This window comes from Monodelphis domestica, chromosome 2 (genome assembly GCF_027887165.1).
Source record: "Monodelphis domestica isolate mMonDom1 chromosome 2, mMonDom1.pri, whole genome shotgun sequence".
In the NCBI taxonomy this organism is placed as follows: domain Eukaryota; kingdom Metazoa; phylum Chordata; class Mammalia; order Didelphimorphia; family Didelphidae; genus Monodelphis; species Monodelphis domestica.
The window spans coordinates 356,639,876-356,655,389 of NC_077228.1; the positions used below are offsets into that span (position 1 = coordinate 356,639,876).

The 15,514-nt window shown below is 32.9% G+C and overlaps 1 protein-coding gene across 7 annotated transcripts in view; it reads left to right on the plus strand.

Moving 5' to 3' along the window:
* FHL5 (four and a half LIM domains 5) overlaps positions 1-15,514 on the plus strand; it is an 87,783-nt gene that overhangs the window by 65,892 nt on the left and 6,377 nt on the right. For 4 of the 7 annotated variants that reach the window (XM_007484342.3, XM_056818609.1, XM_056818612.1 and 1 more), the window contains 2 exons: positions 10,956-11,125; positions 11,678-11,794. In XM_007484342.3, the coding sequence (XP_007484404.1) occupies positions 10,956-11,125; positions 11,678-11,794 (287 nt within the window). The remainder of the gene's footprint in view (positions 1-10,955; positions 11,126-11,677; positions 11,795-15,514) is intronic. The other 3 variants (XM_007484343.3, XM_056818613.1, XM_056818611.1) reach the window with 2 other exon arrangements.

Sequence of the window (15,514 nt, forward strand, 5' to 3'; positions counted from 1 at the left end):
TCCAAGGGTCTTTTCCTTCAGCCATAAGAGTGGTGAGAGTTATGGACAGTATCTGGAACAATCCTTCCCAGGATAGTTATGTCTCACCATTCCAGTGGAAATTTTTTTATTTAGACTTGATCATTATGTTCAAAGTCCTCATAGAGGAGAAAAACAAAACCAAGAGGTTTGAGCTGTGTAGTAAGGTCAGCTTCATGTAGCCCTTTTTAGCCTTCTTTACAATGATCTAATGTAAATGGAAACAGAAAATACTCTTACCAGTAGGGAGATATACATGGGCGAGAAAGGTTTAGCCCAGAAAGAAGAGTGAAAAAGCAACATTTCATAAGATGATATGTGTAATTCCTCTCTTGATTTCTACCACTGATAGAAGAGAGCTGATGGCAAAATATCAGGTCATTTGAGGTGGGTTTTGACCCAGAGTATCACTTGTCATGGTCTTAAATTCTCTGTTTTATTCACTCAACTTGAAACAGAAGAATTCAATATATAGATTCAGTGAAACAAAAAAGCAAAGGTAGCACAATAATGATAATTAATATGAACTAACATCAGGTTTCTTTGCATTTTAGTAGTCCATCCCCAACATCAACAAATTTCATCTCAGACCTCAGATATTCTGTGTGCTTGTTTAGGCTCCCAAAACACCTTTTCTTAGATATCCAAAGATAAGTCTCCTCATTAGTAGATTTGATTCTTTAGTTCTAACTTGCTTTCAGAGATTCCTACTTAGATGTTCCTGCTAAAATCTTTTACAAAATAGATTTCAGTGCAAATTAGTACAGCTTTTAAAATGTTATTCCCCCCAGTAACTAGTTGAAGTGGTGAAAACTATCCAAAACTCTGTGGTCTTGATCTTATTAACAAGAGAATTATCAGAAACCCACAATGCACTTAAAATTCAGAAATTTTAGGTTTTTACATGCCTCATTAGAATAATTTACATTTGACATAGTGGATAGTATAACCTATTTCTTTCTCAAAACTTTTTGCTCCAATTGACTCCATTTTATTTAGGAAGATCAAATGATATTAGAATTCCAATCCTAGGTTTGAAAACAGTAGTAACAATATATTTACAGAGAGACTTTCTCTACTCCCAAGTTCAATGAATGTACAAATTAATTTACTTTTAAGAGGTTTATTTAATTCCAAATGAAATAAGAATTTGGGGTGAACAGATAATTAATTTCCAATTGTACATAGAGAACAGTGTGTCTGAAGTGGATTGCCAGTGGCAGAATACATTCCATTGTTAACCACATTCAAATGGAAAAGATATTACACAAACATTAGTTAAATTCCCAAAGACTCAGACATTTCAGGGACTTAATTTCATATATGACTATATAAGCATTAATAGACAGATGATAGGTTAAATTACCAATTCACTTCAGTTGTTTGGAATATGCAATGACTATATATTCAGATTGAAAAAAAATAATATCTTTGCATATTTACATTGCGTCTGTGTTTTCTATTAACCACTTGCTCTGATTACAGAAATTTGTTATAAAAGGGAAAATCAGGGGCATGATCCTAACAATCTATACCAGAATTTTTAAAAAATCCTTAATCCTATCTGACTTCATTTAAGAGTCACAATTGACAATTAATCACACGGTAGCAATTCTACTTCACAGTCAGAATCAGGAATAATTAGATAGGAAAATTCCTATTCAGAAGGAAGGAACAAAATGGGGGAACTGCAGTAAAAAAAGATCCTAACTTTAGCTACACCAAGGTCATCCTTTTGGACTTTTCCCAGATAAAAGATCTCTACCCATCAGAGTTCAGAATCACACTCCTTCTGAATAACTTCCGGCTTCTGGAATGCTGAATTAATGACAATGATCAATGATCTATTAGACAGCTATTATACATGAGTTCAAAACTTAATATCAGTTATGGTCTTAAGAACTTTTACTTCAAATGACTAGTTTCACTAACCATAGTTTAGAGATAAAAATTTTCCAAGATTCACACATAGAGAAAAGAATCTATTCAGCATCTTTACTTGACTTTCTTCTTGTTATAATCTCATCTTGCCTAAAATATCAATTATTATAAATTGGTTTTCTATTATGGACAACTTGTAAATTCTCAATAATCCAATTTTGTTGTATAGAAATTCCATAATACAAACAAACGCTTTTCACAGGACTAATGACCTTGCCCACACAAATGGCTTCAAGAAGGCTTACAAATAATGATCAATTCTTTATTTTCTATATTCTCTCTTCCCCCTTTGCCTAGTCCTTATTGAATCATGCTAGTCTATAAAGGATGTAACTGATTATTACAATTTATCTATTTGGGAATTCTCAAGGGTCTATGGGTTTATCTTTCCTTCCTTTAAAAGGTTTCTCTTTTTGTAGTGGGGAAACAAAATAGCTATTGAAATTCAGTTAAACAAATTATAAAATAGATATGAGACATATACTTTATAGCAAGTAAGGCTACTTAATATCTAAATGTTTTAAAACCTCAAAATATTAGTACTTTTTACTTACCCAATTTCCTTTTCATGAGCCAGGAAAGGGTTAATAATTATGGTGGCATTTTAAAAACTTTAACACAGATAGTTCAAACTTAATAGCATTTATGAAACATTCAAATCTTTTACCTTCAAACCCTCTATTTACAATGTTAATGGGAAAAAGATTACAACTTTCTTTTACTTTTTTTCACTCCTCTCATTCCTGCTTAAAACTTTCTCTGAACAGTTCCCATGGTCTCCTTTCCTCTTTTGGACCTTGATTAAAGTGTTGAAATAAGACTGCATGTCTTTTTTCTTATATTCAAATCTGGTACTCTTCATATTTTCTCCAACTTCCTTTCATCACACATCATTCCAAATAATCTACCCTCCACTAAGTATCATTTTAACTGTTATGAATCAACACAAAGAAATCCGGATTTTAAAAATAATTTGCAATTTAAATACTAGTTTTAACACCGTGCTCTATCCAATTCATGTACAACATTAATTTAGTCCGTAGTACAAAATAGTAAACTGAGATGACTTCTCAAAAGAAAACATAATAAAACCCTAGTGCATGCAGTTTGTTCCAATAATATAGAGAACATCATACAAAATTGCAAAAATTAAAAATGAGGTTTTTATATCCAATTAATGAAACCATTCTTATTCCAAATGTATATATATAATTTTTTTGCTAGTATTTAAGCATGTAAAGAAATTTGTCAGTACTTTTTTCTTTACTGTGAAAAATCTTAGTGCTTAAGTGCCTATTGTAATAATTTCCAACATTATAGGTTATTGAATTATTGCATTTAATTAAGCGCTTGATAATTCATGTTCATCTCATCTAAAGAGGAGTTAATTTTTCTGATAATTTTAAATCAACATAAATCCTCCTTATGTGAAATTTTGGATTCAACTATTACAACCTTGTTTCAATTGAATGTTAGTTAAGCAATAGTACATTTTTTACTGTAACCATTTACAAATCCTTTGACATAGAAAAAGGCTGATACAGCCTTGATATGGCCTTCTCTGATGACCTTATAACAATTTCTCTAACTCTCTGTAGTAAAGCAAATTATCATCCTTTATGATTTATAAAATATCTCATTCTTTTCATGGTCACCAATGAATTGGTAACATAATAAATTTTAGAGTTACAATATATGCTTTTATTAAAATCATCAACAGGAATATTAGTAAAAGTTAATAGCATTTCACTATTTTAAAAAGTCTGGTGGAGACTACAATTTTCTAAAAGGCTTTAAGTTTAAATTTCCTCACTTTCCTTTCAATTCACTGAGATTAAATCTGTCTTTTTTAATTTCCTTATCCTAACTTATTACAAAAAACATTGTTTTACCTACTTTTTAGTTGCTTGCTGCCCTCAAAACAAGCTTTTTCCTTCTCTCTGCTGATAAGAGGGCTTGCTCTTGGTATTTTTCAGAAAGAATTTGCATCTAGATTTATGATGTTAATCAAATCTCTGATCAGCAGGCTGGTTGTTTCACTAAGCAAAGATTCAATTTAGAAAATGACTTTCAAAGTAAAAAACAGTGATCAGGTCTCATTTTATTTTACCCAGAGGGAAACCATTTATGATATGTTTAATAGTTTAAAATCCTTTAAATGTTATAGCAAACGTTGTTGATATACATTTCAACTTATTTTACATTTCAATTAATTTTTTGCTATTCATTAATTTATCTTGTTTAAACTTTACATTTCAATTAATTTTTTGCTATTCATTAATTTATCTTGTTTAAACCTTCAAATGTAGTGACATAAGCTTGTATCCACCAGACTTTTTTCCATTCACCTTACTTGAAAAACTGTGTCTCTTGACATTTCAATTCACTCTTTTTTATGTAACAGGACCAATACACCCTTGTCTTACAGTTTTATTCATTTATAGAGATAATGGGTTTAAAATAAAGAAGAAGAATAGGAGCCAAATGGAGCTATGCTCAAGTTTATAGTGACATCATTTTTTTAACTAAAATACTGCAATATATAGTATAATTCATAAGAAGTTTCTCTAGTCAAAAGATTTTTACTTAACAGTAAAACTCCCTTCTAAATTACCTCAGAAGCATACTATCTGATATTTATCAAATCCAGTATCTTTGAAGAGCAAGAATTATTAAAATTTATCTTAGTAAATACTTTCATCAGTCTGTTGTACCACAGAATTATCTATAATCCAGTAAAGATTGATAGGAAAAAAAACCCTCACATCTTTAGGCAACTTGTCAATTCTAAATTAAGATTTCCATATTCAGAACTTGAATATTTTTTAAGTTTCAGATACTAAAGATTAAGAGCACAATTTGGAATTCAGATTTGTAACTTTCAAAACAATCTGAATCAACCAACTTAGAATTATTAACCTTTCAAATGTACTCATTATTTCGAAACAGGACTAATTTGGAAATTTCCATTGATGAAATTAGACTTTTCTCTTGGTCATATGCTTAGTTTTAAATTAATTAAATATTTTACTTTTGTCTCAGTCCCATCTTAGTGGGGCCAGCATTGATGAGGGGCAAGGAAAAAAACACATAAATTTATGTTTTAGACAATATTAAATGTTTTATTTTTCACAATTTCCTCCTTAACCCCACAGTACCTGGGATTACCAGACCAAGGCTTGAGACAGGAGCTAAGATTCTCTTGATAAGAATTGGCACCAAGCTCAGTCAGAGAAGATAACAGAATTCTTTTCAGTAATATTTCCCCAGTTAGGATTAAAACCTCTTTACAAAAATGGCTTGGAACTGGTTAATAACTGCATCAAGATTCTCATCTAATTTGGGGGTGTCTTTTCCTCCATGTGGCTAAATCCAAGGGGCTAAAAAGGCAAAATAGTGATATTCACAAAGCCTGACCTCACGAGGGACTATTTTTATTTTCTCTTTTAAAGGGAAAAGTCCAGGTGCCTGATTATATTCTAGGGGAGATGAAGAACATGCCAGAGAAAAGGGTATAAACTGGAATGAACAGGATTGTAAAACTTGAAGTATCTAATTCTTATACGCAATCCCTACAGATCCTATTGTTTGGCTATATCCAATTCTTTAACTGATTAGCTAGCTTATTTATTTTCAAGAACTTTTTAACAAATCAAATCATTTATAGTTGACAAGACACAGACTAGAGACTGACACACACATAGAGCCAGCAATTTTAACAATTCTAGCTCTAAACAATTCCAATAGACTAGTCTGGAAGGGAGCTATAAATTTATCTATTCTTGTATAGATGAGCCCTTTAAAAGCAAAAGCAAAACAAATAAATTTTGGAACTGTTGTTACAAGTTAAATCAAGATAAATGCCCCAATTCTCATAGACTTTGTGATTTTGCAAAGAACCTAAATAACTCTTCAAACGCACACTACAATTCTTTAGAGAACCCTAAAGTGCATGATAGAATTCTTCAACCCACAAAAATGCTGGTGACAGAATAAATCTCAAGCCCATATAAACAACAACAACAGCAAAAACTGGCAATTGAATGAATCCAAGAGCCCACAAAATTCCCAAGAATAACATATAACTAAAATATTTTAAGAAAAGGACGTACCTGTAACAAATATTCCAGAATTAGGTTGCCTCTTAAACATAGAGGCATTTACTTGGTTCAGAAGTATTAACATCTTTGATGAGGAGGAAATCCTAGAGTCCCTAATTCTCAGTCCAATTTGGATGCCATCTGTAAAAAAAAAAATGCTAAGAAGAAATTTCTGAGTGAAACTGAATTTTATTGTGACGCAGTTTTTATACATATCAGTGGTCTATAGACATCCTCAGAATAGCCTGAAACTCTGAGTTTTGAAGTGATATGATAGCTATATCCAGGCTCGATTACATAAATCAGTTGAGAGGAAGTCTGCCAAGTAAGGTCTTTCTAGGAGAATTGTTTTTTTTTTTCCCTTTGAAGACATGGTACCCTTTTGGCAAGAAGGTATCCCAGGTGGGATGTCTTATGAAAGTTAGGTCTTCCCCTGAAGGCCAAACCCCTTCTTGACAAGAATATGTGAGGTTTTCCTTAACAAAATGATCAGGTCTCATCATTATCTCACAACCTTCCATTCCATATATGAAAATAGTGAGGATAGGCAAGGTTATTCTGTAGCTTCAGAACCAAACGAGATGGATATATATTCCAAGACACTGATGGCATGCACAAATTTCTCTTGATAAAGATTATCTACAGGGAATTCTATTACTAATTTAAGCATATTACATTATTAATTACTCATACATATTTACTTAATCACTTAATTGGAATTATTCTTTATTAAATTTGTTCTGATTACAATTTATCAATAAAATATTGAGTATCCAATAGTTATATACAGAGGATTTAGTCATGCAGAGGCATAAAACAGTGAACATAAATGGAGTTGTTTAATTAGATTATCTTTTACATATATGTATAATATTAATTAGTTAAAACACAAATATTTTTCCCTAAGTATTGGCAAATTTGCAAGGAATTCTGAATCCAAATGCCAGACTCTTGGCTACTGAAAATAATATTAAGCAAAATTGCAAAAAACAAGGTTTGTATGTATATATGTATATATGAGTGAGAGTGTGTGTGTGAGAAGAGAGAGAAACAGACAGACAGAGCAATGGGGGGGGGGGAAGAGAGAGAGACAAAGAGACATACATATGCTTGTGTAATTTTTGTGTGAGTTCTAATTCAGGAAAAAAAACATACAATAATTTTCTCAGTCAAGTTATTTACCATAGAAAATAGCAAAGCTTTGAGGAATTCTAGGGAAGAAATGCTCTCTCCTCTCTATTCCTATAAATAAATGAGCTACAATTTATAGTCTTCAAAAGTTGGCTAAGGTACTGAAAAATTAAGTGATTCTGCTAGTGACAAAGCCAGTATTGTATGTGTCTGTCAGCAGCAGACCTTGAACTGGGACTATCCCAACTCAGAGGAGTTTTAACCTCACTGCCAGGCAAGGTGATCTTTGGGATTTTTCAAAAAAACAACTTTCAAATTTTATCATTGTCAAAAAAGATTCATTCCAGTCCCATCATCTATTATGTTTACATAATGTAGAATGAAAAGTCATATTTATGTTGATGGGTCTAAGGCCTGAACTGTCATCTACATCAAATAAATGTTAAATCATGTTCATTTTAACTTTAATTTGAAGCACATTTCATTATATTGTAATTTTTTCCAAATTAGTTATCCAAGCTGTGAATGTATATATACATATATACATATAAATGACAAAGTAGAATGTATGTGTATATATACATGTATCCACTCATGTAGAATAAATAATATATAAGATTAAAAATATTATCTAATACTCCAAGTATTATATTTTATAAGATTTATTAATAATCACTTGAAATAGAGGAAAGAAAAAAAAACTTCAGTAAAGACAGGTTTTCTCAGACCACACACACAGGAGAAGAGAGAGAGGGAGGGGAAAACATCCAACTATATATAATGCACAAGCATGCAGGGTGGGGATGAAAGTAGAAAGGGATGCTGGGAGATGTAGTTCAAAGGTACAAGATTTTCTAATTACATAAAGAAAGTAGAACAGGTGTATACATGATATATTTGGGGTGTATATATTGTAGATATCTGTATATTACATATATATATTCTATTTTGCTTTGTATTATAGTCTGCTTCCGTTTATCAAATTCAGTTACCAAAACTTCAATTTCACACATTCTATAGTTCATACCCTGTTGCCTTTCAGATAAATGTACCCATGTATCTACTGAATCCCATGGGATTAAGTGTGAATCCCAAATCAGTGCTATTTGTTTATAGCTACTTATTGTTCTCTGGTGGGTTTTGCTATATACTTTATTCAACAAAGTTGAAAAAATGAACTCCCCAAAGCCTGGGCACATTTTAGCTCAGGGAAGATACCAACTGAGTGTCTGAAGTTTTATCCCTTTTTGTTTAAGTAGCCTGGTCTGGCTGAGAAGTGAGAAAGCTTACAGACCACATAATGAAATTTTAAAGACATTCTGGAAGTTCTAATTATGAACTCTGCACTTAACTTCCTATAATCTTCCAACATCCTTTAGCATCAAACTACCCTGTAAAGTAACTCCACCTTGCACAGAAGAGTAAAAAGGGGTATACAGAGTATTCAGAGAAGACTAGTACCTCTGGTGTGATGGTTTGCCCAGCTCTTTACAGGGCTGCTTTCCTCCTGTGGTATCTACCTACCACCCAACTCTCACTTGTGGCTCCAAGAAATGGTAGCATGTAATCTTTGCTACAACCCAGGAAGCCACCTTGGCAGGGTGGCTAGCTCGAGGCTAGACATAAAATATATTGATTTAGGGGGAGTGTCCACCCTAGGCATGGAATGACTCCCCTTGGGTGGAAGGAGCAGATTAAAACAATTTGTTACACCAGCCATGAAGGCAGACTGAAGGAGGCACTGTGGAGCACTTGGATATTGGTTAGACATCCAAGAAGCCAAGGTCATTCACTGAATCCTGAGCCATCAGTTGTCTTGATTTTTGTCTTGCCATTGGACTACAATGACTTTGGAAGAGTGAGTGAGACCAACAGCCTTGTGCCACCTTGCCTTACACTTAAGTCAAATCTTTGTTTGGGCAAAAGATATCACCAATTGCATCATTTTTTGCCTCTTCCAGTACGAAAGCCAATAACCAAACAGCTTCAACCCAAAGCTTCCATGTTATTGCCTATAAAAATGGAAATACTGAAAATCCTATTAATTTTTAATTCTGTCTATAACAGAGGCCAAGACTCATTAAATGGACTTCTCCATCAACCATAGAGTCCATTTTTTTCCATCATTAAAACAAATGGAACTTGTAGTTCTGTATAAGACCAAAAGGAGTATTCAATAACTATATATATATACACACATAAACATATAACCAATTTCACATAATAAAATATCTATATCAATTAAAAATGCTATGAAATAATTGTCCTAGAAGCAATTTCCAGGGATCATCTGGCCAAACCAATCTTCATCCAAATATGTAATAAAGAGAGAAAGATAAGAAATATTAAACTAACCATAAAAACTTTATGGTCAATTACAATAAAGCACATTACAATTACACTAAAAGCAAAATAAAAATTATTTAGTTATACAATACAATTATCTGGATAAAGAAGCTCATCTTGAAAACCTTAAGTAGTTTGAACTATTAATATATTATAAAGAACTCTGAGCTTTATAGACTACTGAGCTTTATAGACTACATTTAAACTCAAAGGGTGGCAACTCATACAAAAGTTACTTTTCCCATTATGGAAAAATGTGCTTTAAGAGTTTGCTGCCAAGGATGAAGTCTTATTCTGTACTAACTTTTATTCTAATGCATATTCTTCCAAGTGCTTCAATTGTAAGAATACCATTATGTCTGGTAAGATAACAAGGGCTTTTCAGACACTAAATAAAAGTGTCATATTACAGTTTTTAATTAAATTCAGGCACTTGAATATACTAGCAGCTGACAAATGATTATCCCTTAGTTTTGAGTGAAGCATCTTTCCAAAGATCACCTAGAGTTGTTTCTCTATGTAAAACAAAATCAAAAATCAACTTTGAAACCACTCCCTTCCCTTGGTACATAAGTAAACTATTATCATGTGTTTCTCTTTAAAACTAATATGTGTGGTAATGAGAAGAATTAAAAATGCAGGATTAAGATAAATGTAAAGTCCCCCATAGTAATTATCCAATATGCCAATTTTTCTAAGCCTGAGCCTTGGGGATCAGAAAAAAAAAAGTGCTTTAAATAGTTTCATTTATATCATTTTCAAGCTCTTGGAACAAAATTTTTATGACTTCTATGTACCATCCATTTTCCAAAGGACAAAAGGACAGGATGAACAGAACTATGGGCTAATCCCTGCCCTTCTTAATCTGCTAATAGTCTTCTTCAGCCTCCCATAGTCTTCACTTGAAAAGTCCAAGAGTATATCTTGTTGATTCTTGGAAAACAATTGGTTTGGGGGCACATCAATGGTCTAATTTGTTTTAGATATGCCCTCTGACACTGGCACTATGAACATTTTGTGGGAGGGAGTAGTAGTTATCTTCATAAAAGATAGAAATGGATTCTGACAGTCTTGCTCTAATAACTGGCATAAACTCTAATATTCACAAAACCACTTTAAACTATTCATGCACTCCTCCACCTGTATCACTTTCTGAAGGATGATACTTTTAAACTGGTGGTATGTACAACACTTGGAAAGTATCTCCAAGAATATCATTCTATTATTTGTTGGTGGTTGACAACAATATATTTTATATAATATATATATAATATAATATATAAGCCACCATCCTTCTCCCAGCCAATCATCCTTAACTTTAACAAAATGCTCTCTAAGTAGATCTACTTAGAAGGTGTGTAAGACGGTACATATATGCTTAACTTATTTTTAGAAGATTCAAATTTTTATATTTTGCAGGTTCTCGATCATTAAAATTTGAGGGGAAAAAATGGCATGAAAACTGTTTTGTTTGCCAATCTTGCCAAAACCCTATTGGAACCAAGCCTTTGGCGATCAAAGAAAGTAAACACTACTGTGTGCCCTGTTTTGAGAGGAAGTTTGCTCCACGCTGCAACTCTTGTAAAAAGGTAATTCCTTTTTAAATGTTGGAAAAATACAGGATGTTGAAAGTTTATAGATTTTATAGTTTTACAAATTCATGGGCACAGTTGGGTTACTGTCTAATTTTGATGAGGATGAGCATATCACACTTGTATTTTGTTCATTTTAACTAGGAATTCAAAACTTTTACAGAACAATGTGTTCTTGAATTAAAAATGGGTTTTAAATCTGCTCAGAACTGGTTAATCCAGCTTCCCCAATCATTTCAGGACTTTTGATATTCAATTCCATTGACTACTATGAAACAGGAATTCTTGTGGCCAAAAGCATTTTGAATACAAAATAGTTCTTTAAAAAAAAATTTTTTTTTGATTCATTGAGGGTAATTGATTCAGAGAAAAAAGGGCTTTGGCTCAGAAAGTGTTGGAGGAAGCCAATTTAAACAGGATGCTTGACTCCTCACATTATACTCTGGCAATGCTAATGACTCCTTGGCTTAAAGCTTATGTATTTCCAAGTTGTGTGCCACTTAGCCCCAAGGGAATTACATGATCATTAGAAAAACTTTGGTCTTAAAGCAGGAAAGAGGAACGAACAAAACTGGAACTTCTTCGTCCTGTGTATATAGAACAAGAGATCGTCAAAGCGTCATACGACCTAGAAGTCTCCTGAATCCTTGGTCCAGGAAAAGGATGGTATGAACTTCCCTCAATTCCATTTTTCTCCTTCATGTTTTTGTGTGGAAAAAAGTTCTTCCACTGTTTTTATTAGTTTGATGAAACTAGTTTCCATTCTATTAATGACCAAAGTCATGGTGCTTTAACCTCTATTTAATTAGTGAAGTATTTATTTTTGAATAAGATGATAATAAATCATGGGCAGAAAAGTAGGGAATGGCAACACAGTGATTTAAAGTAATGATTCTCAAATTTTTTGATCTAGTAGAACAAAAGACTATATCCTCTCTCTCTCTCTCTCTCTCTCTCTCTCTCTCTCTCTATCTATCTATCTATCTATCTATCTATCTATCTACCTATCTGTATCTGTCTATTTGCCTATACTTATAAAATATTTAATAATATAAATATATAACAGACCAGACTTGTGATTTCACTGGTGAAAGTTTTTCATTCATTATTTCATTATGAGGCTTCCTATTGAAGTCATTTCTTCCTTTATTGCATATCTTGAAAGGTTCTGAAACTTATCGTTCTGGACAGTTGATAGGTCACTAAGAGCAATGGATTATAACCATGCTTAGGCACTTAGGCGACTTATTAAATGACAAAGCCAGAATCTATTAGAGCCTAGATTTGAACTCATGTGATCCTGACTCCAAAGTCTCTATGCACTCCATTTTCTTTCCATTATGCAGTCTACCACACATAAACATACACATATTTATCTATGTGTATATATATATATATATTTATACACACATAAATATACACACTGCTAGAATAAATATACATACATACACACACATATGTATAGTCTTGTTGAGAGAAGGGATTGTTTCTTTCCCCTTATTTTTATTCCAACACATAGCACATTACCAGGTATATAGTAGTTACCTGATAGATTCTTACTGATTGAATCTCTATCTATTTCTATTCATTCTTTTACTCATGTTCTCTTCTTTGTATGTATTGGGTATTCAGGGAGGATTAGAACCTCTGGTCTGAGGGCTTACTTAATCCTTTTCAGAGCTTTTCACCAACTTTTTGGCATCTACCTGTCACCCAATTCTCACCTGTGTCTCCAAGAAGCTGTAGCATGCCACATCTGTTAAAATGTTCTCAGCAAGTGGACTAAGCTAGGTTCAGGATAACTTTCAGGTCTCAAACATGTCTGTTAGGGAGATTCTGTCCCAAGAATGTGAAGACTTCCCTTGACAGACTGGGCAGATGAGAACAATTTCTTCCAGTGGTCATGAAGGCAGTTGAAACAGATTCTATGGAGCATTTAGACTTTGGTCAGATATTGAAGACATCAAGATCATCTATTGCATTCCAATTGTCATGACTTTTATGACTCTGGAAGAGAGAATGAGCCTGATGTCTGTGCAACTTTGCCTCAATTCAATTCCTATGTGAGTCAAAAGTCATTGATCCTCTTCAAAAATGAAAGAGAAACAATATCTTGCTCCTATGACTAATTGTGGCATAGAGGATAAACTTGAAGGCCAAGTCAGGAGGACATTTGCTTAATCAAGCCCTACCATGGTGGAATGGGGCAACTAGGTGGCACAATGTACAGAACCAGAACTGGAGTCAGGAAGACAGACCTGAGCTCAAATCTTACCTCAAAATCTGACCCCTTACTAGCTGTGTTGACCCTGTTAGCCTCAGTTTCCACATCTCTAAAATGAACTAGAGAAGGAAATGGCAAACCACTCCAGTATCTATGACAAGAAAACCTCAAATGGAGTTACAAAATGTTGGATGTGACTGAAACAATTGAACAACTTGTTGGAACAGCTTCAATTATGAGACTTGTAATGGACCATATATATGCCTGTCAGCCAAAGACCAGCCTAGTCAAATTGCAGAGAGATGCATCATGAGGTTATTTACAGAGAAATCTAATCTTTTTGGTTCTTAAAGTTTCTTTAAAAAACTCAAGTCCATCTACCACATCATAGAAAGATAGCAAGATCCCTCAGTAGAGGGAATATCTACATTAGCCCTTCAAATAGTGAAATATAAATTTATTAGAGCATGTGAAGACTATGGTAAGACATCAATGGGATTTCCTCAATGTGAATGATAACACTCCCACAAATAAAAGGCATCATGGTCATCGGAATGCATATGGAGAGCACATGAGATTTCCAGTGGACTCCAGTTATACTCTGGGAAGCATGGCACTGGTTAAGAGCACTATTTCATCCATTGAGAGATGAGGTTCCTAAGAATAAACAGACTCAATCATATATAGTTTAAAACTTCATTCAAGTCAAAGGTATAATTTCATTTCAGAGACAAAGTTCTTAACCTAGGGACTGTGGATAAATTTTAGAAGGTTTGTGACTCTGGATGGGAAAAAATTATAATAACTATTGTCACTGGCTTCTCATTGAAATCTAACATTTCCTTCTACAATGAATGGAGGCAATAAACCATTATTATGAAAGGGGGTTCCTGGACTTTTAAAAAACTAGCAAAAATGTTTTTGATACATAGAAAACTATTAAGAATTTGTGATCTAAAAGAAAAAATGATTTGACATTTCTCAGCTAAATGTACTGTGCACTTGGGTCAGGATATAGTTAGAATCATGGGAATCATCAAAAAAATACTAAGCACACAGAACAGTTTGTCTTTATACTGAAGAGGTCCTTGGGTAATGACTTTTCTGCTTAATCAAAGCTAAATACGACCTGGATGAAAGAAGCTTGAATTTTGACAGGGCAGGGTCCCTTGTGGATATATATATATACAGGATTTCTATAGGGTAATCAGGAATTTTTGAAATATTTTTATTACATAAGAAATCAGGTATACCTTTTCAGGTTCCACCAAGTTCCCCAGTCCCCTCCTTACAAAGACCTCCTTTTAGAGTTAGAATCTATATATCTTTTAAGGCAAGATGATAATGTATCTGGTCAATGTGGGCCAGATTTAAGAAGATGTTTTCTATAAATATTTTTGTATAGTATCTTATTTTATTTCTGTAAAATAAAATACTTGTATAAAACATTCATTACATTTTATATCTATTATTTATTAGATATTCATATCTACTATTTATTTAATATATTTATATCTACTATATTTAATAGATATTTATATCTATTATATTTTATATCTTAATTTCTATTATTTAATATCTATTATTATAGAAATAAAATAAAAAACTTGTACAAAACATTTATAGCCATGTTCTTTGTAATGGCAAAAAACTTGAAAATGAGGGTGTGCCCATCAATTGGGGAATGGCTGAACAAATTTTGGTATCTGATGGTGATGGAATATGATTGTGCTAAAAGGAATGATGAAGTTAAGGAATTCCATGTGAACTAGAAAGACTTCCAGGAATTTATGCAGAGACAAAGGTACAGAACTAGGAGAACATTGTACACAGAGACTAATACATTATGGCACAATCTAATGTAATGGACTTTTCTACTAGCAGCAATGCAATGATCCAGGAAAATTCTGAGGGACTTATGAGAAAGAATGCTATCCACATCCAGAGAAAGAATTGTGGAAACAGAAACAGAAGAAAAACATATGATGGAGCACATGGTTCAATGGGGGTGTGATGGGGGTTTTGATTTGGTGTGATTAGGATTTTGATTATTAAAAGATTACTCTATTGCAAGTATAAATAACCCAGTCAGCTATAGGAGAAAAATCATGAATCATGTAACCATGGAAAAATATTCTAAATAAAATTTAAAAAATAAAAAT